Source organism: Sinocyclocheilus grahami, unplaced genomic scaffold, assembly GCF_001515645.1.
Source record: "Sinocyclocheilus grahami isolate Dianchi unplaced genomic scaffold, SAMN03320097.WGS_v1.1 scaffold946.1, whole genome shotgun sequence".
NCBI lineage: Eukaryota > Metazoa > Chordata > Actinopteri > Cypriniformes > Cyprinidae > Sinocyclocheilus > Sinocyclocheilus grahami.
The window spans coordinates 362158-389066 of record NW_015506125.1 but is presented as its reverse complement, the minus strand read 5'-3'; the positions used below and the strand labels follow the sequence as shown (position 1 = coordinate 389066).

At 35.8% G+C, this 26909-nt stretch overlaps 1 protein-coding gene across 1 annotated transcript; it reads left to right on the top strand.

The window, feature by feature from the left end:
• Positions 1-20443: 20443 nt before the first annotated feature.
• On the top strand, positions 20444-22516 carry ciao2b (cytosolic iron-sulfur assembly component 2B). Its single transcript, XM_016249661.1, has 5 exons — positions 20444-20617; positions 20790-20869; positions 20932-21057; positions 21149-21194; positions 22375-22516. Exons 1-5 carry the CDS (start codon positions 20491-20493, stop codon positions 22473-22475), a joined length of 480 nt encoding a protein of 159 aa, XP_016105147.1. The 5' UTR covers positions 20444-20490; the 3' UTR covers positions 22476-22516.
• Positions 22517-26909: the final 4393 nt, after the last annotated feature.

Genomic DNA, 26909 nt, shown 5'->3' with positions numbered 1-26909 from the left:
TCTCTTTATTTATTCCTTCTCTTTCTAGCTTGTACTTATTTGAACAATGTCTAAGAACTTGGTATTACAACCACTTATTGTGTCTGTTTGCCTCTTTAAGAAGAATCGCTTTATGTATCCCCCAATTGTAAGTCGCTTTGGATAAAAGTGTCTGCTAAATGACTAAATGTAAAATGTAAAATTTACTGCAGCAAATCACTGTGTCGCAATCAAAATAAGTGTTTAAAGAGAGATTCAGAGCCTAAAGCACATTAATGATTTACAGCCCATGCCTCTGTAAAGGCTGTGAAACAGTGCAAATGGAAGTGTAGTAGAACAGAGAGCCAGTGAACCTGCACAATGTTTACACATAAATAATTGATGTCAAATTACAGGGAAATTATGACAGCAGCATACTGCTTTCTCAAGTTGCAGCTGCTGGAAAGGTTTGTTTTCTTTTCTGGCAGTTTTTGCACACATTTTAGTTGGTAGGCTTATAAATAAATCAAAAGTAAAATTAATGCAAAATATGAACATGCAAGTACTAGAGAAAACTGCCACATAATTCTTGTATGATTGTGTTTTATCATTTGTGTTTTGGCAGTCCATTCACTGAAGGCTCATACGTGCTTTTAGAGAACATTACAAAAATTCACAGGGTAATATCACCCCTAGTGAACAGCACAATCCAGGGTCCAGTTTATGGCGGGGCTCCTCTCTGATAGTAACAAAGGTTTGCTACATTTTGATTGGATCTTGGTGGACTAAGATAAGCAAACTGTCCAATGCCATCAGATAAAGACTCAAGGACAACCGCCAGATAGAGGGCAAGAAGAAGACCTCTGGTACCAAACCCAGGAAGGACAGGACTTCTCGTTTAGGTCAAAATGCAGTTTCTGCCCTTCACCCACCTAGAGACTGATTCCGAAGGTTTTGGCCTGTGACCGCCAAAAAAATTCCTGAGAACCTCCAGATGCAGCAGCAGTGAGAGACAAAAAAAATTGAGATCACACAGATCCTAAAAAATCATAACTACGTTTTCATTTGCAGCAAGGTTAAGCTCTGGTGAGCAAACATTTACTTCAAAGTACGCTCTATACCTACTCCAGGGCCACATCTGCATCACATATCCACCCTTTGGAGCTCCAGGAGATCAGCATCCTACAGCGCTTCATATTCAAAGCTGTTGAAATGGATTTCTGATCCTTTCCCCACTGCATTGTTACCAGCAAAACCAGTGGAAGAAGTCACCACCAGAGTGAGAGTCTCTTCCAAAGACCTTGGCTGTCATATACAGGTGCATCTCAATAAATTAGAATGTCGTGGAAAGTTCATTTATTTCAGTAATTCAACTCAAATTGTGAAACTCGTGTATTAAATAAATTCAATGCACACAGACTGAAGTAGTTTAAGTCTTTGGTTCTTTTAATTGTGATGATTTTGGCTCACATTTAACAAAAACCCACCAATTCACTATCTCAACAAATTAGAATACTTCATAAGACCAATAAAAAAAACATTTTTAGTGAATTGTTGGCCTTCTGGAAAGTATGTTCATTTACTGTACATGTACTCAATACTTGGTAGGGGCTCCTTTTGCTTTAATTACTGCCTCAATTCGGCGTGGCATGGAGGTGATCAGTGTGTGGCACTGCTGAGGTGGTATGGAAGCCCAGGTTTCTTTGACAGCGGCCTTCAGCTCATCTGCATCTGATTGGCATGTCACCATATTATAATTTGTTGAGATAGTGAATTGGTGGGTTTTTGTTAAATGTGAGCCAAAATCATCACAATTAAAAGAACCAAAGACTTAAACTACTTCAGTCTGTGTGCATTGAATTTATTTAATACACGAATTTCACAATTTGAGTTGAATTACTGAAATAAATGAACTTTTCCACGACATTCTAATTTATTGAGATGCACCTGTATTATCAGTATATGATTTTCTAATTTACATTAGATGTTATATAGCTGATCAGTTAAGAACAAATACTCTTTCTTTTTTTTTTTGAGGCATAATAAGGTTCTTCAGCTTATTAGTTTCAGTTTATCTTTTCATAAGATAACGTAACTCTACCAGAGCAACACCCAACTGAATCACTCGTATTTTATGCATATTATGCACTTTATTCCTTTTTCATTCATGGTATTCATTTAGTAGTTGTTGATTACCTTTGTCTATATTTTGTTAATAAAATGTATTGTATCACACTTGTGTCCTCCTTGAGTTGATAATACAGTAAGAGGTTCTACAAGTTAGATATCCCACCAATCTTTCATATCTGATGTACTCATACCTGCACCTAAAGTGACACATGATCCAAAAATCATAACGCCATTGGTGACGTGAATACTCAACACTACATTATTTCGCCTCCTTAGGTGGCGAAAGCATAATCACTACACCCCTTGAACTACTTCCTAATTCAGTTTTGCAGTGCTCCTACTCTTATTTTGATGAGCTTGATGTGAGCTGGAATCATACAGAAATGTCGGAGATTGTTTTTAATATCACCTCTCATCCATTTTTAATCAGGAAGTGTGACAGATCACCAGAAAAGGGTGAGATTTTAGCAAAAAACTGTTGGTGTGAACACACAATAAGTGTGACACCCAGGACATCATATTTGATACAGTACACGTTTGATTCTAAGGCCTCTAAATTATCGACATGATCAAAACTTACTAATCTGATTGATAGTTCATAGCTTTTTTAGCAAGTAAAAGGCCTTTTAGTTTTATTCTAAAACATATTCGTTAGGACATGCAACCTGCATATTTTTGATATGAAATCTTTCCTGATTTTTACATGGTAAGCATCAGAATCATTTTTATATTAGTATTTTAAGGTGAACAACACTTACTGGACTGAAGCAACTTGGAGGTTGACTTGATTGCCCGTAAATCTTTTGTTTTCATTTTGTTTTGTTTTTTAGAAAAATCATTTTATAATGTTTCAAACATATATACATATATCACATATATATAATATTTGAAACAGCTTTTGCAGATCATTTATTTATACATCTCTCAATCATCATTGTACTGCATTGCATTAAGTTTTGCCTCTTGCAATAAAAACTACGCTGATTATAAGACTAAGCATTTAAATATCACCTTATTAAGGCATATTTTTGAGAGATATAGAGTGAAAAACCTGATGTAGTTTCAGTAAACTGTTCCATTATTTATTTACACTGCAAAAACAAATGCTTTTCTTACTTAGATTTTCTTTTCTTATTTACTTTTTTCCTTTTTCTGAAAACAAGACAATAATTTTTACTTGTATCGAAAATCCTTCTTGATTTAAGAATTTTTAGATTTTCTTGTCTGGAAACAAGACAAAAAAAATCTAAGTAAGAAAAGCATTTTTTTGCTGTGTATTTATATATTTGTTTGTTTGTTTGTTTGTTTATTCAAACTAGTATTTCATATATTGGGCTTTACAAGTTTAAATGCTTATATTACCACACCCAAGTACTGGTATACTATAAATATTGTGTCTGAATATCAATAAAAAATGTGGTTTGGGTGTTTTGAATACTGAATATGAATATGCTTTTTAACAAGGATTTTATTTGTCCTATTATCATATTGTGATTTTATGTTTTTGTGTTTCAGTCTGTGCAGTAAAGCTTTTGTGTTAATGTAAACCCGCAGCTTGAGAGATTTGTCATTTTACAGGGAGGCAAAACATTTTCACCCGAGAAAAAATAAAGCTGTTCAGAGTTGGCTTTAATAATTTGACCCCAGGGGGAACTGACTTGCTGAAAAAGAGTAGTTCAAGTCCTCACTCTCCCACTGTGATTTGTCTGTTTACTTTTCACTATTCAGCACACACTGTTCCATTTCAGAAGCACAAGCGTCATGAAGCTGTCTGTGACTTCTGCAAGAAATGTTCAAGTATAAAGTAAGGTGGTATTAAAAAATCTAGAAGATGCTGCAGCAAAACTGAGAAGCTGTTTTCTCTCTGTCACATGGGCATCATCATTAGGTGATTATGGTGACCATCTGTATTGGTGTCAGCAGTCATGGCACCAGCTTCAGGGGAACTGCAGGACACAGCAGTTAGAGAAACATTTGTGCTAGTATGGCATATTCTCATCAAAAACACCGGACTGAAACAAATCACATTCCCACGATAACGTCTCAAAGCTCCCTATCAAAGGTCCTCCATTCCGCCAGCAAGTGACATGCACGTCTAACAAAAGGGATCTTTTTATCCAGACCATTCCGCCAGCTTCTCTTTTTAGCTCTGCCCGTTTCAGCACTTTGTTTGAACAAGATACATTCATAACACATCTTCCATCTCATGAGAGATGACAGCTGCACATCTGTTTCCACCTCCTTCGCTTTCAAGGAATGGATCAGTCAACAGTCTTAGAACGCCAGCTGCGCTTTGTAAAACATGGACTGAAAGCGAACAGCTTCCTGACTTGGACTCAAGATTGAATTAGTTATCGTTCTACTTATGGTATTGTCAAATTGTTAGCAGATGTTTGAGAACAGCTGGAGTGGAGACTGTTGATCAGTCCATGAGCATGTGAGTCATTTGTTTATGACTTAAACTGGTAATCTGCATACTAACTGAGCTCAGCTCTGTAGCTGACATGATGGGTTACTGAAAAGTCGACTGGAACCCTGTTACAATAAACATCATACCATCAAATGTGATATATTACTCTAGAGAAAACTTTTCAAAGCATATTTTTTCTCTTTTACACAGAAGTGGCTTGTGCTGAACCTAATCATTATATAACAACATCATAAAAGCTTCATGCAGGCAATATGACTTTATGAGCATAGTTGCCAAGCTGTCAGAGGTATTTGGTCTTGTTTTAGAATCTTAAAAAACAATATATTGCACAAGCCATTGACGGGGCAATTTGATCTTCCTGTGGCAGGTTAATGCTGATTTGATGCTTTAGAATTTAGTACCGATCCATCCGTCCTCTATGCTCCCTTTTTCCTCCACCCTGTCTGGTTTCTCAGCAACTGTCTCTAGTCGCAAATTGTCAGGGGAGCTGTACACCACCCACCTAAGCATTTAATAAGATATTATATTAAGAGGGTATTAATTTGTTTCCATTTTCATATGCTTATTAAAATCCCAGGCTGGCCGCAGGCGCTTAAAAACGGCCCTTTTAATTTCATTTAGACACAGTATACATGTTTTCTGTCTCCATAAAACAGAAGTAGGGCTTTGTCTTTAAATGATGAACTGTCATGCAGGATTTGTGTGTGTGCGGGTCTGGTTTTGCTAAAATTGTAGCGATCAAATGTTACTTACATTGTGGAAACTCTCCAACCGGGCCCATGAGGAAAACAGCTTAATATAGGGATGTGCCGGAAACAGAAAACATTTTGGGAAAGGACATAAATAGCCAAATAACAGATAAGAAAAATTGATTAGAGTGCTATTTTTATCTAACATACGTGAAATTACAACACTATGGTAAGTCTGTTAAGCTAATACGACTGTGAATTTTATGAATAAAAATGTAGTGTGATTCCAGGTTCAAATCAGATGGCCTTGATAGATTCGTGAAAAACAGGGTTATTTCTTAAAATTGGATCTCGACTCCAAGCAATCCAATTGGCTCAAAGAACTTTTAAAGGGGTCATATGATAATTTTGTGTATTTGGGGTAATGAAATGTGTTTATGCATTTTTTTATTTTACACATACTGTACATTATTGTTTCTCCTCTATGCCCTGCCTTTCTGAAACGCATCGATTTTTACAAAGCTCATCGGTCTGAAAAGCGAGGTATGCTGTGATTGGCCAGCTATCCAGTGCGTTGTGACTGGCCGAATACCTCAAGCGTGTGACGGAAATGTCGGCTATTGAAAGCCGATCCGGCGATCCACATCGCAAAGTTGATGTATTCCCTCAGCTTACCATACTATGATGCCGTGTCCCGGCCGGAGCGACGAGACAAAAACATTCAAACCCATTATAAACGAGGCATTTGTTGCATCCAGTGGGGACATAATTACGGATTATAATAACTTATACTGTCTTTTTACGCGTTGCGTTGCATCGCGCCGCGTAAACATAAAACCATGTCTGCATTTGTGATCGGAGAAATGACAAACAAGCGCTACTCTACACTGCTCAAAACTCATGTTTGAATCATCAGTGGCAAATCCTTTAAATGAAAACGTACTTACAGTCTGTGAGTCAGAACAGCCGGCATTGTAGTCTACTCTACCAGGATCAGGAAACAGTACTCCATAAAATGCGCTGCACACATCTGAATATTTGGGTTGAAGTGTTCTGGAACAATGTTGTAAATACAACTTAACCACTGATTTCTACTCGTGTCATCTTTCGGAAGGCCAAACAAAGTAGTTTCAGTTTTGAAATCAATGGACTGCTGCAATTCCTCTATTCAATGCATCTTGTGTTTCTGAATGCATGAATGTGTTTTTGTGTGAATGACATATGACATGAGAAGGGCAAACATAATCACTTGCAAAGAAAAAGTATAGATTGTTGTGTCTTTGTAGCTTTTCACTTTATTTTGTCATGCATTTTTGCTATATAGCCTACAATATGAAATAACAGTTCAAGGGAGTAGACAATGCAAGAGGAAAAAAAAGTTTTTTCATTTCGCTTCATTCTATTCTATTTGCTTTTGCCCATTTTGGCTTCGATTTAAATACTGATTTTCTTCACAACAGATACATACTTCATACAGATCATGACTTTGCTGCTCTATGATTAAACATACAACTGTAAAATATAAAAATGCAGAAAAGCTTGTGTAAGGATTAAGTTTTGAGAACATAAACTCCTTAGCTTAACGTGAACAATATAATCCAAATAAATGTAACCGTCATGATAGAAATGTGTGTGCATGTCCTATATAACATACTTATATGTATTAAGTCTAATGTAAAATAAATATACCATAGGAGGCCTTTGAAATATTAATAAAACAGACTCTGAATAAAAGTATGCCTGCCAGAATGTAACTTTTCCTCACTAATTACTCCAGCATCTTGAACAGTGCCTTCCAGTAGCAATAAACAAATGTAATTCATCACAAAAGGGTGGATCAAAGATTCACGCATGATAAAACAGAATATGTTAGTATAAACAAAGGCACAGCTTAAGCAAGTTTATTCAATCTCGGATGTAGGCTATCGCACAACAACCTACATTAAAGCTGTCATCTCTGCAGTGGTAAACCAATGTGCCATTTAGTAGTCACAGGATTGTCTCTCCCATCTGGCCATTGTAAACTTATCAAACACTACTTCTTCTGCCTATACCCTTCTCAAGCTGGCTTGTGCCACTTGCTGCTCTATTTAATTGGGAAAATCACCCCAGAGCGCTGGTCCTCTGACAACCAATCAAAGCTCGTCTTTCACCAATGCGCTAATAGACACTGAAGTCATGCTAAGCTACAGATATTTCTTCAGCAGACTGTGCATGAGGGATGAAGTGTGCTCTGTCTGCTGCATGCACAGTGCACTAATGATAGAACTGCTTTAATTTAAGACCGCTTTCTCCGGCTGCTCTGGGTAAGTGATATTTCAGTGGGTTATTTCTCTTCATTAGGGCACAGTGTGTATGGCTGCACAGGCACGAAGAGCATGAGGTGCACAGCCTTTGATGGCATCTTATCTGGTCTCTGTGCTGTGACAGGGATTGGGGCGGCGTTAGTGTGACTGTAGCTATCATAGTATTGCACATTCCCAAATCCATAATTGGTATGTCAGTCCTGCAAGGAAAAGCCCTCCAAGGACTTCATAGCAGTCATTGATTTTACGATGGCAGAAATTTCCAGTCGTTAAAAAAGGCTTTTCTTTCCCAAGTCTTGCATCAGGCATAAGAGCTTAATTCTCACTTTAGTTGATCCACCTGGCTGGCAATAAAAGCCAGAGAAGTGTTGCACATAATAACATATACATTTTCACAAACCTGCATAATGTTTTCACCAACATGCGCAAGTAAGCAATAAAGAGTATAACATCGTAAGTTATATTTTACAGCTATGGACAACTCTAATATGAAACATTGAATTAGAGTGCAGCAGAGCCACAGGCAACTTTCAACAAATATGCAAAATGCAGACAGGAAAATGTCCCCGATGGCCATGTTCTGTTGCAAAGGTTCAGGAGGTCTTGTGCCAGTCATTTCGTGTGAAATTGCTGTCTACTTTAAATCATATCCTGCCCCGAGGACTGCTCAATGAGAGGAAACGAGGAAAATGGCCTTACCTCAACCCCAGATCAACAAAGACAATGACTGTCGCCAAATGGACGGTAAATCCTTGCCTTCATTACAATCTGAGCCCTGAGATACATATCTATATGTGCAATTTCCCAGCAAAGCAATGATTTTTAAAAATGAAGGGACTTACTGATACAGCTTATTCTGTTTTCAGTCATATTAGACCACTTCAACTATCAAAGCAGTGCTTTTGCTTTTAGAGTTGGGGTAGTTGGACTGCAGTTATGAATGAACTCAGACTTGTGCCCATTCGAGTGGATTTATAATCAAACTTAACACAAACTCAGACATGTTGGACTCTAATTAATAACTACCTCAAACTCAGTTGGTTAAGGATTCGGACTTGACTCGGACTCAACAAAGTGGACTTGCTCGGACCCAGCACTATTTGTTTTTGGGCACAATCTATCATGAATGCACCTCTTGTTCGGTCGAGCACATCGCAATGTTTCACAGACATGAAACAAGTAGTGAACTACTTAAAAAACACATATCCGCTTTGAAATTGTTCTGTGGTAGGTGTGTGAACAAAAGTGCTTCATAATTAAAGATCCCCTCCAGTCGTTACATATCCTTTCTGCTGAATATGTTCATGCATTGTGATTTTAAAAATTATCTGTGCAAAATAAATCTAAGATATCTAATACAATATAATATAAAAGATCAAAACATATTATCTTAAATAATTGTTTTCTCATGTGAATAACTTTTTTCTCATTGAAGTAAACCACCCAGTCTACAGAGACCACAGTGAGAAGAGCAGTAATCCTATTTTTACCTCTGTCTCCACTCCTTGGCTTTCTGAAGTCCTAATCCCTTTACATCCTTTTATCAACCTGATCTGTTCTCCAAGGCTAGGAAGCACCCTGATGAACAGCCATCAGCAGGCTAATACATTCACTCAGAGAGAGCTACAAGTCTCTGCCAGAACAACTGGTTTACCCTGTTATCCTTAAAACAATCAAATCGACCTGAACATGCATGCTAAAACATTTATTAGAGCTGCCAAGTTTGAAGTATTTAAGGATCAAATAAATTCTGTGCCATAATAAAAAGTTTCAAATCTTAAGTATTTCAAAAGAAATGTAATTAATATTCATTAATATTTTGTGATCAAATATTTAGCATGTTGATTAAATTAAAATGCTCCAGAAATTGTGGTGTGTTTGTATTTTTTAATTGTGGTATGTTTGTATTTTTATTTATTTTTAAAATCAATACATTTTTCAAGGCTCGTACGATATATTCAGCAGAGGTTAAGGAGACTAAAACTAAATAAATAAATAAAAAATAAAGATACTATTAAACAAATAATTAACTTCATCCCTGAATAAGTAAATGAAAAATTGCATTTGTACACAATACCAATTAACAGGAGTGATGTTAACATAAAAATAACAAGAAGTGAGGGATGCTTAAGGCACTCATAAACACATAAATATACACACACACATACATAAATGCATGCATACATACATAAATACATGGAGGAATTAATGGAAAGAGGAGAAACTTGCATCCACTTTATTTTTCATTGCAGCAGTAAGCTGTTTTGTGAATGTGCGAGATTTCCTATTCATTAGCTGCTGTAATAACTAGAAGAATAACAAAATGCAGTAACTATGTGTTTATGATTGCAATAATAAATTAAAACAATATGATAGCAAATACCGGTTTGGAACATCACGCAGCATAATGAACTTTTTTTGTACCACTAAAATAACTGTAAGCAACTGACGTTGAAAACCTTGCACATTAAAGTAAAAAATGGTCAAGTCCACTACTGCATTAAAAATGAGATGGATACTGTAAGTGATGCATACTGAATCAACATTCTGGTTGCAATATCATTTTACAATTTAGTTAATATACATTATTGCTTGCATATATTTTGTGCTCAGACTGAAAGTGATAGACCACAGCACATAAATAGTCATAATGAAACACTCATGTGGCAGACAGGGACTGATGCCTTCACGAGGGCTGAAGTGATGACAAAAATGTGGTAGAAGAGGCAATATAGTCAATAAAGAGCATTGTTACCTGAACACTCAAGGATAATACTCTACTTTGTAAATGACATTGTTGTTTTTTTCAGTGTATCCATATTTATTTTTCTCATGCCTTTGACACATTCATTAGTACTGAATGTTCCTTCATTATAATTCCATGAAAGGCGATGTCACAGTTAGCCATCTCATTAATATTGCAAATATTAGTAACATCTCAAAAACGCATAGAGTTAAATAGGTTTTGGAGGACACTATTGAACTACATCAGAAAAGCAGTATGCATCTTTCATTCGTGCATGCAGTGAAATAAGAACTTAAAGGGCATTGCATCATGGAGGAGAAGAAAGAAGGACAGCAAAGACGGCAGAATACTTTTAATTTGATCTCAGTGAAAAGACACGCCTCCACTTTCTTTCCCACCTGACTTTGGAGCTGAATCATTTCCATCACCTCCCTAAAGTGGTCCTCTGAAAATTCATTTAGCCTTCACTATTAGATTGATCTAATCAGCTCACTCCAATTTTCGTCATGCATTTAACAGCGGCAGAGGAAAATCAGACCCATAGTCTAGAGATTTTGAAAGCCCTTTGCTACTAATGATGGCTTTGTTCCATAAAAAGTGATTTCCTGGCTGAAGAAGCATTGTGTTTTGTCCCCTGTCGTGCTTTATGCAACTTTCTCCATACCAACGAATATACCCATGATGCAACTGATGGTCCGCCCAACAATTACTCACTCTCACACTTTCATTTCTTGGGACCAACTGGCCCATTTTCACAAAAACCATGAGAGATAGTAGGGCCTAACTAGCACAACCAGTCTTTTTTTCTGGAATACGATAACATTATCCGTGACTAGATCAGATGTGCAGAAGCTCAGCTGGAGTGTTCGGTTAAGGGAATGTGGCGGATCCCCCACCACCCGGTGTAATTTAATCAACATCAACAACAAGCCATGTACAGTGGACAGGTTCTCAGAGAGTTGCAGGACAGATGGTCTGCACGTGAGTGACAAATAGCAACCATAGAGGAGCCCGTTGGTTCATGTTGGTTGTTGCATTCTGTGCACGCACCAGTGATAAGATGTTTGCGCCTACACTGCTGTAATCTCTGCTGTTGACTGAGATATATTTCAATTGCTAGCAAGTCGGACTTTACAAGAAGAACACCTGTTATTGGTATTTCTCTAAGCAACATAAAAAGAGCAAATGAATACAAACACACTTAAGGTGAACATTTTTAGATGAGAGAAAATTGGTTCAGTCATTTGAAAAGGATGAGTTCACATTTGATTTTTTCCCACTTTCAACCATTCTGAGAGCAATGGCAATGAGACACTGAGAGTTTATTGCCTTCCCATGTGAATCTAGGGTTGTCATTAGCTGAACCACCCTTTCATTATTCATCATTAACATCAGAAACTCTTTTTCTATTTGTTTCATTTTTGTAGCATGATGGTTTTACTCTGAGTCGACAACTGCCCTTGTGTAATTTTGCTGCTAATGAGGTCACTGCTCGTTTTTCCTTTGAAAGGTGAAAATCAATTAAATAAATGAAAATTGTAGGACATTCTTTGATAGGGCAGTTTCTACACTTTTCAAGGTTACTCGCCTTTTTCTGGTGTATAAAAATTTGGATTTTAAGCCTTCTTGGTAAGTGCACTGAAATAAATGCATAACTTTATTGTCGTGCCTAATGACGTTTTCATTTACTGTCAATATTGTCACTATGATCTTACTTACAATCATCACCACTGTCAGTATCATCTCCCTCACAATCAGTCATGCACAGCACAAAAGCATGACCAGCACAGAATATGCCTGTCTGAAATCAAGAAATATTTGCTGACAGCTTTGATTGCTGTCAAATGAAGTTCTAAGTCAGATGCATCTGTCTATAAGGAACTGAAATTAAAATTTCACTATTTAGCATCTGACAGACAAAAATTGGACCGTAAAAAGTAAATTGGCCGTTTAGGAAAATCAACATCAATTTATGAAGTTAGCTTATGTGATGTTCTTTCAAATATTTCAGTTGTATTGAGAATTCAACATTCAAGATGACTTTGGGAAACGAGTGAATGCAACTAGTGAAAGATAATTGCAGACATGGAGGAAATGAGTGAAAAGTCTATTAAGACTCGTTTTCTTTTCTTCTTCTGCTGTTGTTATGTTGCACATTAGCAACATATTAGTGCACTGCTGCCTCTCATTGGTTTATTAATGTCATTGGTTCCTTTGTGGCTACTTGAATATTTTAAGTGTGTCACTCAAAACAGTAAGTAAATTGTTTTGTTTGCCTTGAAAGTAGCTGTAACTTAATAAAACCTAGTAAGTATAACAACTAAGTAAAGATAACTAACTAAATCTAAGTAAGGTAAACTATTGGATTTTACAGTGTAGATTTCACATATAGCATTATATGTCAAATGCATGCCTACTACCATTTATTACTGATATATCTACATGGCATATCTACAGAAGACCACATGTAAATGTGCAATACATAGTTTCCTAGCTTTATGCCCATTAAAAATTAAAAGCTGCTGCATACATTCATACAAGAAATTAACCTTTTTATGCCACTTTTAATGGTTATGATAACATAGTAAGTATCAGTAATAGTGAGAGCAAATATTTCAGTTTGGTCTGACTCTGAAAATTCAAAAACGAGACAAAATGAAAGCAGTGACTCGCTCTCCAGCTCTCCCCTCTGTGCCCAGTCAGCTGAACTGCTGAAAAAACTGTCTGCAGCTGCTTCAACCCAGTGATTCAGCCTGTCAACCTTGCTGGAGAAAGAACCAAAAACACAGTGACATCCCCAATGCCAACACCCTCAGCATTTTCTCTGCCCCTGAGAACCACTCAGTCCTAAGTCTGCATGGCAGTCAGCATATAATTTTGCACATAATTGTTAAAAAGTGCACAATTCAAGTTTTAAGTATTTAGGCTATATATAAGTATGTATGTATATGAGCGGCAATATTTTTAAGTCTCTGATATTACTTTACAGAATCGTTCTCTTATTTAATACAAACATAAATCCTGTTGTCACAGCTATTGATTGTGGTTATAAAAAAAAAGTTCTCAGAGGACTGCTGTCATATTACTATATTAGTACTGCTATGCTTGCAGACTGTGTTCATCTTGCTAGGCTAAAGTTTTAAACATTGTCCTTAGTGGATGTTTTAAGATGGGGAAATTATAAAATGATAAAATCAGTTTCATGTTCATATTTATGTATTAGGTGAATAGCCTTCAATCTGCATCAGGGTTGTTATCACCCTCCTAAAAATAAAGGTTCTTCTTTATTGGCATTCATGGTTCCATGAAGAACCTTTAACATTCATACAACCTTTCCAGTGCACAAAAGGTCATGTAAACTGAAGAAAAAAAACTGATTAAAAAAGATACTTGATTTTTTTCAAGTACTGCACTCTTAAAAATAAATGTTCCAAAAAGGGTCTTTGCAGTAATGCCATAGAGGAACCATTTTGGGTTCCCTAAAGAACCTTTTTTTTTTCTTAATGTGAAGATCATTTTAATAATCTAAAGAACATTTTACCACTACAAAGAACATTTTGTGCAAAGGAAAGATTCCATGGATTTTAAAGGTTTGTAATTGAACCACCAATGCCAACAATGAACCTTTATTTTTAATAGTGCACCGAAAGGCTTATTGGTGAACCAAAAATGGTTCTTCCTTGACAGCACTGTGAAATTCTCTTTTTGGAACCTTTATTTCATGGGCTTATTTTCCCATAATCACCAGCCACATTATCCGGTACTTAAACTGTTTATTTGTAGTTATTATTGTGTTCTTTATTCAGCATCATTACCTCTTCAAGTAGAACAGATACAAGTGTATCAGATACATAGGCTCAGTGTGCTCCAAAGAGCATGCATCAAGTTGGCTCTCCACCAGAAATCTGAGTTTTTAATCAGCAGTGTGGCTGAAATCCAGAGTAAACAAATGAATCTACTGCAAGACTGAATATCTGTAATACCCTCAGCAAAAACCTGTGGTTAACCCTGGCACTCTGAGAGAGTATGGTCAAAATATGGTCTAAAATCTGTCAAAGTCATTTGCAAAAACATATACCAGACAAAACAGTGAACTTGTGAACAGCTGTGACTTTAAGCGGTATTTGACGTTCTGACTAAATGTGAAGGGATGCAACAGAGGAAAGTCATTATGTTCATAGTTATGGCAGTGTTCAGCTAAATAGGTCAGTACTGTTGGGTTAGTATCTGTGTGGCACACATTTCTCCACTACTATACCTCCCCCTCATGCTTACCAACCCTGACAATGATATCGTAATCCATGACTTGTTTCCTACCAAGTTATGCCCTCAATTTAAAATTGTATGTGTCCCCCACTTACTCTGTCGGCTATTGTGCCTCATACCTCTTATATCAAACCTGTTCATTCTTTATTCATCACAACCAGCCACTCAAAGCTTTTTGCAGGATTTTCAAGTCTCTCCCTGTAAACTTTTGAACAACTTCTGCTATTATAAAAGAATGGCAGACCTACTTGCACTTAAAATGTCAAAAGCACTCAACAGGACCAAAGACAGGCCCAGATTCAAGTTTTATTCCTGGCCTTTTTATGAGGGTTGTGACTCTCAGTGGGGTACAGTCAGATGACCTTCAAGAAGGTCCTGATGTGTCAAGTTAAGTCAAGTCACCTTTATTTATATAGCACTTTAAACAATACAGCCTGTTGCAAAGCAGTTTCACAGTATTAAACAGGAAAGATACAGAATTAATGATGCAAACTTCATCAAATATGGGGCAACTCTTAATTCTACATTAAAACAGCTCTAACAAGACAACAGTGTCATTAATCAGCTCCAGTTAGTTTAGTGAAAACAGTAGTGGAGGTATTCAGTACAAGTCGGTTCATATTGACTCAATTAATTTCAATAACTATGTTCTGTAAAGCAGCTTTACCGAAGACAGAAAAGCAGTTATTTTTCAGCTCAATTTAGTTCAAGTTTTGCTCTCATTCCAAATCAATAATATTACTGAACATTAAGTGTCTTTTAAACCCCAACAAAGCAAGTTAAAGGTGACAGTGGCAAGGAGGTCACATGTTAATTTTTAAATGAAGTGGTATTGAGAGGTGTGTCTATCTGTTGAACATCTGTTGAAAATGAATATTTTGAGTCAGCAGTACCTCTTGATTTCTTTACCAATACAAATCTCAATTCTGAAAGAGTGTACCAGTGGATCTGATTCTGGTAGGAAGAAATTGAGTTTGTTTTCACATCACCTTAAATAATACTCTTATTTGTGTTCAACCAATGAGGGAAGGAAGAAAGAAGGATGTCAGAGATTATCTGCTTTCCCCATCAACTGGCATTAAACCGAGTGCAGATTGCTGCAGTCCTTGAATAAATGGCGGTTGTTATCATGGGGCAAGACTGCCCCCTTGTGGCTTCAGAATCATTTCTGCTGTCGCTTTGCCCTCAGATAAAGATCCTGAGATAAAATGAAAATCAGCTCAAAAGGCCTCTTTTTTTTCACATCCTCACTCAGATATCTTTGAGAATCGGGACATTTTTGAGAGCGGCCGTTGGGTTTAATCATTCGCTCTGGAGAAAATTAGTAATTTGCTATTTGTAGACAGCTGAAAATCTTCAGACATACTAGTAGACCTTCCGCTCTTGAAGCTCTCTGTATGTATTTGCATGTAGAGCTCATTGTGCTTTATCTCACCGCTCTTATCCTCTTGAGACCCGGCAAAACATTTTATATATGTTTATATTTAATAATGATATTTCATTCATAAGTTATGCTGCATCCTTGTTAGAGGACATCGGGACTCAGTTAAAAAAAATAATAACAAAATGACATGAATAGACATGAATAAACATGCATAGGCAAAAACAATTGATTTTTTTAAAATCACCAATACATCAGATATCTTTGAGAATCGGGACATTTTTGAGAGCGGCCGTTGGGTTTAATCATTCGCTCTGGAGAAAATTAGTAATTTGCTATTTGTAGACAGCTGAAAATCTTCAGACATACTAGTAGACCTTCCGCTCTTGAAGCTCTCTGTATGTATTTGCATGTAGAGCTCATTGTGCTTTATCTCACCGCTCTTATCCTCTTGAGACCCGGCAAAACATTTTATATATGTTTATATTTAATAATGATATTTCATTCATAAGTTATGCTGCGTCCTTGTTAGAGGACATCGGGACTCAGTTAAAAAAAATAATAATAAAATGACATGAATAAACATGCATAGGCAAAAACAATAGATTTTTTTTAAATCACCAATACATTTTTAGTTTTCAGAATTGTTCTTTTTTTTTTTTACCAAACTTTGTATAAAGATAATTCTAAACTACGTTATAATAGAATTATTTGATATACCATTTTTCTTTATGCAAAATGTCCGTACAATGGCCATAAACAGGTTTTCTTATTATATATAATGTATCTATAAACTAAATCTAATTTGCATATTAATGTGTTTTTGGGGCAACATGTAATGAAAAAAGAAGTGTAATGATGGGAGTAATAATTGACAAGATTTTCATAATAATATATAATATTTCATAGGAATATTGAAATATAATTTCTTTCCCTATGCATTTGTTGTGTCTCCCAACATGCGTAATAAACATGCTTTTAGTCCCGGTGTCCTCATATGAGGACATGTATGAAATCAACGTCCTGTTTCGTAACAGAAAGTCATATTTTGATTTGAAATTTGACCTGAGATGTTGATTTATGACACACAGATTAAAAATTAATCAGATTTAAATGATAATTGCTAAATATTATCCTATTTCCATAAGAGTGTCACTAAATTAATATCAGACATATTTGAAGACCAAGGAGAGGGAGTGTTCATGGTGAAACATCCAAAGTATCTCTGAAAAGCCCTGAATGTGCTCTGTACAGGACATCCAGACTTAAAACTGTGGCATGTATAGTCTCAGAGAAATTCACTAAAATATAATGTCCTCATACGAGGATGCAGGGTCTCAGGAGGTTATGCAACCTCCTCTTCTCTATCTATCCATCAAACCGCTAGTCAAAGTTTTCCACTTGACATTAGACTATATTCTGTCTCTGAAAACTATACCAGCAGACAGGTCTGTTCTCACTCCACATGAGAGTTATATTAAATAGCAGAGAAAGGACAGCACTGACAGCAATTGGGACTTTAATGGAAATGTGTAGATATAAATTCAGTAATGTTTTTGAGACAAGTGGGAGCATCTCAGAGAGTCATAAGTTATTTTAACTTCTTCTTTATTTGGTTGGAATATTTAAAGTCAGGTCCTGAAAACCAGATCAGAGCATTTATAAATATTGTGAGGATTTTCATTTTGATGTCGGATTTTTGAAGTAGTGGCAGTGGGAACGATGGAAATAAGTGCAGTTCTAATGAAAATATTAACAAATGTGCACATCATTCAAATATGTGGAACAGCATTGCTAACATTTCACCCAACAGGCTTTGATCAATACCAGCACCTCTGTGAATTTTTAAATGTAAAAATGTCCTCCTGGAAAGAAGACAGGGGTTGTGGCTCATGAATAAATTCCTTTGTTAATTTGCACCTTATAGTGTTAACCTTTGACCTTGACAGATCCACACAGAAGCTGTCAGCAGGTGAATGGCAATCTCTTTACAGATCAATGCAGAGCAGTGCAGCCAGATTTATAGCCTAATTCTTTGGAAAAGAGCCTGAAATAAAATAACTTGTCCATTAAATATAACATGTGACTCTCTTGATAATCTCTTTGTCTATAAATCCTTTGTGTGGATGATTCAGCATCTCAGGAAGAGACTCATTATGAACTGAAGTAGTGACCAAATTTGTGCTAGTTTAACGTGATCTATAATTTGATAATGCACACACTGATTTCACCCAACAGGCTTTGATCAATACCAGCACCTCTGTGAATTTTTAAATGTAAAAATGTCCTCCTGGAAAGAAGACAGGGGTTGTGGCTCATGAATAAATTCCTTTGTTAATTTGCACCTTATAGTGTTAACCTTTGACCTTGACAGATCCACACAGAAGCTGTCAGCAGGTGAATGGCAATCTCTTTACAGATCAATGCAGAGCAGTGCAGCCAGATTTATAGCCTAATTCTTTGGAAAAGAGCCTGAAATAAAATAACTTGTCCATTAAATATAACATGTGACTCTCTTGATAATCTCTTTGTCTATAAATCCTTTGTGTGGATGATTCAGCATCTCAGGAAGAGACTCATTATGAACTGAAGTAGTGGCCAAATTTGTGCTAGTTTAACGTGATCTATAATTTGATAATGCACACACTACATTCTCAAAATGCCAGAGTTTCTAAGAATAAAGAAAATGTTATGAATGTTATAAAACTGCAAACTCATATTAAGAAGCTATAGCTTGTAAGAAACACAGCAAATGTGAAATACTAACATTTCTCTATGGCAGCTACTGTATATGCAGTTATTTTAATCACTAGTTTTATATATAGCCTACTGTGTAATAGAACACAGTTTAAATGAGCACAGTACATTCAATAAGTAGTGTAAGCAAACATAATCGAAGTCTTGCTTTTTCAATAGACTGCTAGGAATGATTCTTTAACCCTTAAATGTATGAATGTTTCGCCAATCATTATTACATTTAAAGGGTCTTTAGCGACCCGAACCTATATATAGCTACAGCACGGATGGATCTCTAACTGCTGCAATAGCAAAAAAAAAACTCGCAATCTCTTTACAGATCAATGCAGAGCAGTGCAGCCAGATTTATAGCCTAATTCTTTGGAAAAGAGCCTGAAATAAAATAACTTGTCCATTAAATATAACATGTGACTCTCTTGATAATCTCTTTGTCTATAAATCCTTTGTGTGGATGATTCAGCATCTCAGGAAGAGACTCATTATGAACTGAAGTAGTGGCCAAATTTGTGCTAGTTTAACGTGATCTATAATTTGATAATGCACACACTGCATTCTCAAAATGCCAGAGTTTCTAAGAATAAAGAAAATGTTATGAATGTTATAAAACTGCAAACTCATATTAAGAAGCTATAGCTTGTAAGAAACACAGCAAATGTGAAATACTAACATTTCTCTATGGCAGCTACTGTATATGCAGTTATTTTAATCACTAGTTTTATATATAGCCTACTGTGTAATAGAACACAGTTTAAATGAGCACAGTACATTCAATAAGTAGTGTAAGCAAACATAATCGAAGTCTTGCTTTTTCAATCGACTGCTAGGAATGATTCTTTAACCCTTAAATGTATGAATGTTTCGCCAATCATTATTACATTTAAAGGGTCTTTAGCGACCCGAACCTATATATAGCTACAGCACGGATGGATCTCTAACTGCTGCAATAGCAAAAAAAAACTATCTTGATATTTTAAGAACAATTAGGCTACAGAAGAATAAAATAAAGCATATTTCGTTACCTTTTGAAACTTAAAATGATTCAATTTGAGCAGATGATTTTACCATCGCTCTCATCATCAGAGCGCACTTCCATAGTACATGCAGAATCTGGCTCATATTCACGATCTCAGCCATATTCTCAAAACTATCGTTTTCAATTACTTCATATTCAATATTTTGATCACTGGCAGCTTATTCACCACATCCAGCATCAAATGGCAGTGACATTTATATTTCATTGCATATAGTAATTGCTCTGCAGTAAAGACATTCAAACCAGTTCAATTTTTGCTGATGATATTCGTTTGTTTTATGCCTGCGGTAATTATGAGTATCATTGTGTTTCAAACAGTGCCACCTTGAGGAAAAAATATGCATTGCACATATTGAGTCATCAGATATGTAAATATAGTTGCGCAGGAAAAAATACTTATACATTTACATACCTTGGGTCTCTAGCGACCCTATACAGTTTTTACAAAAAAATTATCAGAAAACTGGCATTATTTTATATTTTACTATTTTTTTCTTGTTATATTGTTTATAATTAATAGATTGAGGAATACTAAGAAAGTTGATGTCTGACTTTAAAAAAAATGAAGGAGGGAGAGGGTAGAGAATGATGCATTGATGAAGGTATGCATTTAAGGGTTAAAATATATTTGAAGTACAAATATAGTAGCCTACATACAGTACAAAATATATTTGACGTACAAATCTTCAAATGTATTTTTAAAAAAAACTTTATTCATATTGTTGGACTATATCTGTATCTATTGATCGTAGTGTGTCAGTTGTATTATACTTTTATCGTTAAGGAGGTAATAATGTCAGGAGGAACTCGACTAGAAAACGCCAATCCTCTGATATTCCAGCGATCGGAGGAAAGACTCCTGACTGCCACTGATGAAGATGAGGATCTAGCGGATCCCATCAATGACAGGGAGATCTTCGATATCCTTTCAAAGCACGAAACAAACTACTTTGACATGTCAGCCTTGTTGCTGTAAATTATTTGCGATAATGACAGTTGTACTTACAATTACAAACTGTGTTAAACTCAGTCAGAAGCCTCATTTACGTTCATGCTTTTTGAATGGTTTGAGTCGGACCTTAACATCTTTACATCTGATCAGATCGATCAGTGACCCTGAGCACCCACTGTCCCTCGAAGAGCTCAATGTCGTGGAACAAATGCGCGTCAATGTGAGTCTGAGCTGTCTGTCTGTCTGTCTGTCGTTCTATCTTTCTAACATGTTTTTGAGTAGGTGAATGATGAGGAGAGCACTGTGTCTGTGGAGTTCACACCGACCATCCCACACTGCAGTATGGCCACACTCATTGGCCTGTCCATCAAAGCAAAGCTTCTGCGCTCCCTTCCTGACAGATTTAAGGTCATTTTAGTGAGCAGCCAAACACATTTAAGCTTACATTAGGCTTTGGGATTCCCATCTAAGTTGTTTGTTATTTTCTTTTTGTTGTTAGATTGATGTTCACATCACGCCTGGCACACATGCCTCAGAGGATGCAGGTAAATGCCCGATGTACAATGCAAAACAAGTTTAAAGGGATACACTACACCCAAAACAGAAAATTCTGTACGAGTTTGTTTCCTCTGCTGAATACATAATAATTTTGAAGAATGTGGTTAAACAACAGTTGATGGTCCTTGTTGACTTCCATAGTATAGAAAAAAAATACTATGGAGGTCAGTGGAGACCATTAACAGTAAATAAGTTGAGTAGATGACAGAATTTTTCATTTTTGGCTAAACTATCCCTTTAACCCTGTAAAGTCAAAGACATGTGAAATAGAATGAAAATGGAACAGTTAATGGCACCTTTAGACACAATCTAAAACAAAAAAAAATAAAAGTTTGCAAATGTGTTTTATGTTTCGTATCATATATCAAGGCTTTTATGGCCTAATTTATAGTCATATAGTGATAATATAGAGCTCACAAACTTGAGGAAGAAAAACATGTCTATTTAATTTAAAGGCCCAAACTGAGAAAAAAAAAATGCAATTTGGTGCATATGTTGTTATTTATATGGCCATAATGTAAGATCGGTTTCTAAAAGCTCTTGTTATAAATCAACGAGATCTTTATAAAATTGAGTATTGTGTGCATATGAATATCAGTTATCACTCTATATACACTCAATATATATGTCTTATATGTCTCAATATATATGTTACATTTCAAACATTTTGGGGGGGCAAAACATAATGAAATGCAATTTAGAAACCTCAAAAGTGTTTTATTTTATACATATTTTATACATATTTTTTTTAATGATTTTTCTAACAAATGTGTGGATAATCAAGCAAATCTAAGTTGCTTCCATCCAGTAGGCTAAATGTTCATCTTTAAATTAACACTATAAAAATGATTCTTATGTTTACTTTATAAAAATCTGTATATTTCACAGAAAAAAGACCCGTTTCACGACCTAAAGGTGTATGGTTGTAGAAATACACTTAGGGGTCCTGTTACTTACTAATAAAAGTATAAATTATAAATCAGATGACAAAACTGAGTGCAACTGGTTTGCCAGCAACAAGGTTTGATCACGTTAGAGGCCTTAGAAATTCATGTATAAAACATTATACAGTTGGCTTTATATAGTTAAGGTCAAGAATATTTTTCTATTACACAGCACCCTGTTTTTATTTTAAAATAAAAATCCACTTGTGTTTTTCTCCTCTAGTCAATAAGCAGCTTGCAGACAAAGAGAGAGTGGCAGCAGCTCTGGAAAACTCTCAGCTGCTGGAGGTGGTCAACCAGTGTCTGTCCACCAGAACCATGTGATCCCAAGAATCCCGCCGCTGTCATGTAGTCCTTTGACAGATCAGGACACGGTTTTTCGCATTTTTAGGCCTATTTTGCCTTCTTTTTTTTCACCATTGCATAAATTAAATAGCCAAAATGTGCTTTTTAAATAAAAAAAATCAATTACAAAACAACAATTTTAAAATATTTACTTAACACTGACTGAACATTTTTTTTAACATTCTAGCAGACATTATAACATCAAAGCAAAATGTAACTTAAAATTAATAAGTTAGTAAAATAGCCTAATATGTTTTGGCCATTTTTGAGACTTGAATCAGGCATGTATTTTTTACTGTACAAATAAAGGCAGCCTTGCTGAGCAGAAGATAATTCTTTTAAAACATTAGAATATATTACAGATCCCAATTTGAACACTGTGTGAATGTTATAATAAATGTATTAATAGAGCTGTTGTAGGGTAATTATTATTATCATTATTATTGTCTTGCTTTTTTATTTTATTTGACAGAACAACAGTAAAATTACAATACTATTATTTATGAATGTTGATGGAGTTGTTGCTTTTTCTCGGCTTTTATTTTGGCAGAAACCCACAGGAAGATCTCAGTGCTTCTTTTTGTTAACAACAGCATGCAGCTTTATAAATGATTCTCATTACGCATTTGGGATGGTGTTTGTCGCACGTATCACATTGTCACATGCCTTTTCACAAAAACAAAAATTCACAAAAATGTTACTGAGCAACTGACGAGTAACATAGTTTCAGCACAGGTTTTCCTCGCACTTTGAACCCTGGCGCCTTGAGCTCGTGCAGCGCTGTCAGAATACATGCAATTCGTGCGTGCATTCGAAAATAGAACATTCTGCAGTTTATTTACTAATCGTTTGAGGCGATTCAATCATCACACCTAACCACCAGCATTAGCCAGCTCTTCTCATCGGAGACGGCATGCAGCACTAAACAGTCTCTCGCTGTCGGTGCTTCGTGCTTGTAATGATTTCTGCGTCTTTCTCTGATAGTTTTAAATACTTTCACACTGCCGATATGTTTGCTGCATTAGTGCGTGCCTCTATCTGATCGCTTTAGTCATTGTTCGGTACATATTATTCGGCCTTTTCGCTTATTCGAACATTCGGTGCATCCCTAAATTTATGTGGAAACAGCATTTTTCCTGTTTGACAGTACATGGATACAGAAAGAAACGTTATTCTGTAATTATGCCATATATTTGTGAATATGTACAAAATTAGTTTACTTTTAGAAGGCTGTGGACTTTTCAAAGAAAATTCATGTTGGTCAAAATTGAGAAAGTGTACAACAGAAATAACTTGCACTGCTGTGTTTTTTTACATCTTGTTTTTGCCTATAAAAAAAATATGTGAAATCAGTTTTGTTAGTTTAATTTTAAAAAAAAAGTTCAATCACTTAACCATAAGCAAACAGCATTTTTCTACAGCCAATTGTAGACCAGGGGAGCGCTTTGAAGTTTCAGCTATTTGTGAATAAGCGTAATTAATAGGTAACAGTTTTGAAAAGCTAAAAAATACATAGGCTTAATATATGTATGTGGTATAATTCATTTCTACAGATTATGGTAAATGGCTTTACTGGTATATGGATACATCATAAAACATCATTACTTTTACACTAGACACTTCATAATACAGGCAGGGTAACTTCTCTAGAATTAGCTATTGTTAACCTTCACGTTCAAATCAAACTAGGGAATGACAAGAATCACATTTTCTTGTGATTTCTTTATGAAAATTATAGTCTTTAATACATGACCTGTGTTATAAAGTTATGTTTAAAACGTGTTTGTCTTATAAAGTCTGAAGGGTAATAGCCTGCCTAATGACGATACACAGATACTATAATAAGCACAATAGTTTGCAGAGTCTGTTTAGATTACACTTGCTTGGCTTTCAAGTCACAAAAGTGCTTTCACTAGCATGCATTAAAAATGCATGATAGATACTATTTCATGTAATAGAACACTTATTCAATAGTTTTTTTTTGTTGTTGTTTTTATATAAATTACCAGACTAGCTAACATTGCAAGTCTTTTTTGGTCCAGTCATTAAAATAAATACCAAACTTAAAATATGGGGGGGGGGGTAATTTTTAGCATCATTACTCCAGTCACATGATCCTTCAGGAATCATTCTAATACTCTGAATTGCTGCTCAAAAAAACTTTTATTATTATTATTATTGTTATGTTGAAAACAGCTGAGTATAATTTTTTCGGGTTTATTTGATGAATAGAAAATTCAGAAGAACAGCATTTATCTGAAATAGAAATCTCCTTGCTAAATAAAAGTATTAATTTCTATACTTTCTCCCCCTCCCCTGACTCCAAGCTTTTGAATGGTATAATGTATAAAAGCTTTTTATTTCAGATAAATGCTGATCTTTGGATCTTTCTATTCATCAAGGAATCCTGAAAAACTGAATGATTTCTGAAGGATCATGTGACACTGAAGACTGGAGTAATGATGCTGAAAATCCAGCTTTGCATCACAGGAATAAATTACGTTTTAAAACATATTCAAAGTTATATTAAATAGTAACAATATTTCACAATATTACTGGTTTTGCTGTATTTTGGATCAAAGAAATGCAGGCTTGGTGAGCAGAAGTTCTTTGAAAAACATAAAAAATCTTACTGTTTAAAAACATTTGACTGGTAGTGCATAAGTCATTTCCATACCTAAAATACATATTTTACAGTCACTGTTATGCACGTTGTGTGTACACAGTGTGCCTGTGATTGCGAAATAGGAAGTGAAAGTGAACGGCGCCAGTGCTCATTCTAAAGCGATTTCAATGACGCGCATATTGATAGCGGCTCCCTGGTGCACGAAAATTATATACAATATTAGAACGTTTGCGGGAGTGTAACACACGCGTTGCAGAGGCGGGTGGTAAGAAAACAAAAAAGAAAAATAGATGGAGCTTTATTGAATATCGCACCAATTTTGGGATTGGCTGTTATGGGGCCAAGGTGAGCCAAGCTCGTGATTGGGTGGGCCAGGCTGCACACTGAATGTGTAATATGACACATTTGCTTTGAACTATTTTTATTGTAATATCAGTTTGATTGATAAGTGACAGCTGTTGATAAGTGACTCTGCAACTACATATTCATGGTCATTAGAGTATTAGTATGTCTGCTACTGTAAATATATGCTAACACTTTATTTTGATGGTCAACCAACAGATAAACTGACTATAAGTGTCTTTGCAAGTACGTCAACTTATTCTACCATACTAGATTCTACCATTCTTGAGCATACTAATACTCTAATGAGAGTTAGTTGGCATGTAGTTGCAAAGTTGCTTATAGTCGATTGATTAAGGGGACCATCAAAATAAAATGTAACCATATAAAACATTGCATTTTTTTCAGTTGGAGTATTAAGCTCACATCAATTAATTAACATAAGCTCCACAGGAAACACTCAAATAACTCTCAACATCTAACCACTCACAAGCTGTAGTAAGATACTGTGCAGATCTTAAATAAACAATGTCAAGATATGATACAGTCCATTATTCTGTAAATTAAGTAGATTTAATACGGCGTTCATTGTGTGTTATAAATAATCATACTCTTAAACTTATAACCACAAATACATAAGAATTATGATGTATTATAACTGTTGTTATGATTATTGTTATGGGGCTGACGAGACGTGAGACGTGCTGATCCAAGTGCAAAGCTTTATTAATAGACATGGTAGAGACAGGCAAGGGTCAGATAATGGCAACAGGTATGCAGAAGGCAAGACACAAGAATATATCCTAGGGCTAGCGTGGGTCTACGATCGGCGAACAGGATCAATAGGGCGAGACTAGAGGGAGAAGGCCAGCTACAAGGCATGGTCCAGGCAGGGGCAAACAGTATCAGAATAGGACAAGACGAGAGGGGGAATCCGAGATACACAGGCGAAGAAAAGGACACGAGGAAACAGACAAGGCAAGACTAAGCTAAGGCTAAGAAAAGTAAACAGGCTCCGTAGAGTAACTATCGCTAAGAGAGTGATAAATGCTTTACAATACTCGGCAGCTTGACGGGGATAAGAGTGAGTGTTAACAGCTGTGTGCAATCAGTGCTGTGTGCAATCAACTGTGTGTGTGTAATCAGTGCAATGGATACAGAGTCCATAGTAGTGGAAGGGTGACCTCTGGTGGCGAGCAGACGGAAGTTCATGGACCGGATTCGTGACAATTATTCATGAGTTGATATAACATATTATAATTTTTTTTATAATGCATTATGCATTCATTATAATGCCTTAAGAATACCCTTATAATGTATTATAAATACGGGCTTCATAAAAAGTGTTACCATAATTTCAAGTTGTTTCCAAGAATCAGTCTGTACATATAAGTGCAAATAAAATACATAAATAAACCCTCATAAAAGCAGATATGATAAAAAAA

Coding starts and splice junctions, on each gene's coding strand:
- ciao2b (XM_016249661.1), top strand. CDS start 20,491: ATGTCAGGAGGAACTCGACTAGAAAACGCCAATCCTCTGATATTCCAG. Junction 20,618..20,789: donor CAATGACAGGGAGATCTTCG/ATATCCTTTCAA, acceptor TAACATCTTTAC/ATCTGATCAGATCGATCAGT. Junction 21,058..21,148: donor CCCTTCCTGACAGATTTAAG/GTCATTTTAGTG, acceptor TTTTGTTGTTAG/ATTGATGTTCACATCACGCC.